Source organism: Sinocyclocheilus grahami, unplaced genomic scaffold (assembly GCF_001515645.1).
Source record: "Sinocyclocheilus grahami isolate Dianchi unplaced genomic scaffold, SAMN03320097.WGS_v1.1 scaffold534.1, whole genome shotgun sequence".
NCBI lineage: Eukaryota > Metazoa > Chordata > Actinopteri > Cypriniformes > Cyprinidae > Sinocyclocheilus > Sinocyclocheilus grahami.
Window position 1 is genome coordinate 54,074 of NW_015505713.1, and position 1,552 is coordinate 55,625.

At 43.6% G+C, this 1,552-nt stretch overlaps 1 protein-coding gene across 1 annotated transcript in view; it reads left to right on the forward strand.

Moving 5' to 3' along the window:
- Nucleotide 1: 1 nt before the first annotated feature.
- Nucleotides 2-1,552, forward strand: part of LOC107555397 (autophagy-related protein 9A-like) — a gene marked incomplete at its 5' end in the record, with an annotated part of 4,515 nt that continues 2,964 nt past the window's right edge. The window contains 4 exon segments of the mRNA XM_016238175.1: nt 2-87; nt 200-341; nt 550-1,298; nt 1,423-1,552. The exon segment at nt 1,423-1,552 is cut by the window's right edge and continues 13 nt beyond it. Of these exon segments, the coding sequence (XP_016093661.1) occupies nt 2-87; nt 200-341; nt 550-1,298; nt 1,423-1,552 (1,107 nt within the window).

Consider the following 1,552-nt stretch of genomic DNA (forward strand, 5'->3'; position numbering starts at 1 on the left):
CTTTGCCAACAAGTTTGTTAATCACACTGATTCCTCAAAGGTTACACTTCCTGATGCATTTCTTCCAGTGGATGTGTGCAGTGCTCGGTATATTTCATATATTAAATGTCATTAATGATGTGGCGTTACTGTTATTGCCTCTTACTATCAATATGATCCATCATAACACAAACTTGTCTTTTATTCAAATGTGTTTTAGGATCCGTGACAGTGTTTTGGTCATCTTCATCCTTATCATATCAGGGGTCTTTTGGCTCCACCGTCTCGTCAAGTTTATCTACAACATCTGTTGTTACTGGGAGATCAGATCGTTTTACATCAACGCCCTAAAAATGTCCATGGTGAGCTTTCCTGCTAACTCATTGTAGCACATTTACTAAAGCGTTTTGGTTCTGAGTCAGCAGTGGAGGAAAGCATACTCTGTTTTTCTAATGTGTTTTTGATGCCAGTAAGCCATTTAAACTTCTGAGCAAGGGTACCATAATGAGGTTCTAGTATTCAACTGAGTTCACATTTTGAAATGTTCAATAAGCCCTTTCTCTCTTTCAGACGGACCTTCCTTATTTCACCTGGCAGGAGGTGCAGGGAAGGATTATTGAGATACAGAAGGAGCACCAGATTTGCATCCACAAAAAAGAACTGACAGAGCTGGACATCTACCACCGCATACTGCGTTTTAAAAACTACATGGTCGCAATGGTCAATAAGTCACTCCTACCTGTGCGTTTTCATTTACCTCTGCTGGGCGACACTGTTTTTTACACTCGTGGTCTCAAGTATAACTTTGAGTTGATTTTCTTCTGGGGCCCTGGATCTCTTTTTGAAAACGAGTGGAGTCTGAAGCCGGAGTACAAACGTGGAGGGAACCGTTTGGAGCTAGCGGATCGTCTGAGCTCAAGGATCCTGTGGATTGGAATTGCCAACCTTCTCTTGTGTCCAGTTATCCTGATTTGGCAGATTCTGTATGCGTTCTTCAGCTACACTGAGGTGATCAAGCGGGAGCCGGGAAGTCTGGGTGCTCGATGTTGGTCCCTGTATGGCCGTTTTTACCTCCGACACTTTAATGAACTAGACCATGAGCTGATGTCACGCCTCAGCAAGGGCTACAAGGCCTCCTCGAAGTACATGAACTGCTTCATGTCACCATTACTGACGGTGGTGGCTAAGAACGTGGCGTTCTTTGCTGGCTCCATACTAGCAGTTTTGATTGCTTTGACCATTTATGATGAAGATGTATTGGCTGTCGAACACGTGCTCAGCAGTATTACATTACTTGGGATCTGCGTCACAGTCTGCAGGTGTGGCCAAGATAAAACTGATCACTAGAACTGAGCCTTTGGATATTTGTTGTCCATTTTATTTACTGGTGAGATTTGACTTTGAACTATTTTGTGATCATTCTTTCATCCTTGCTTGCCCTAGGTCTTTTATCCCAGACAAGCATATGGTGTTCTGCCCAGAACAGCTGCTTAAAGTGATCTTGGCACACATCCATTACATGCCTGATCATTGGCAGGGTAATGCCCACCGTTATGAGACCAGAGACGAGTTC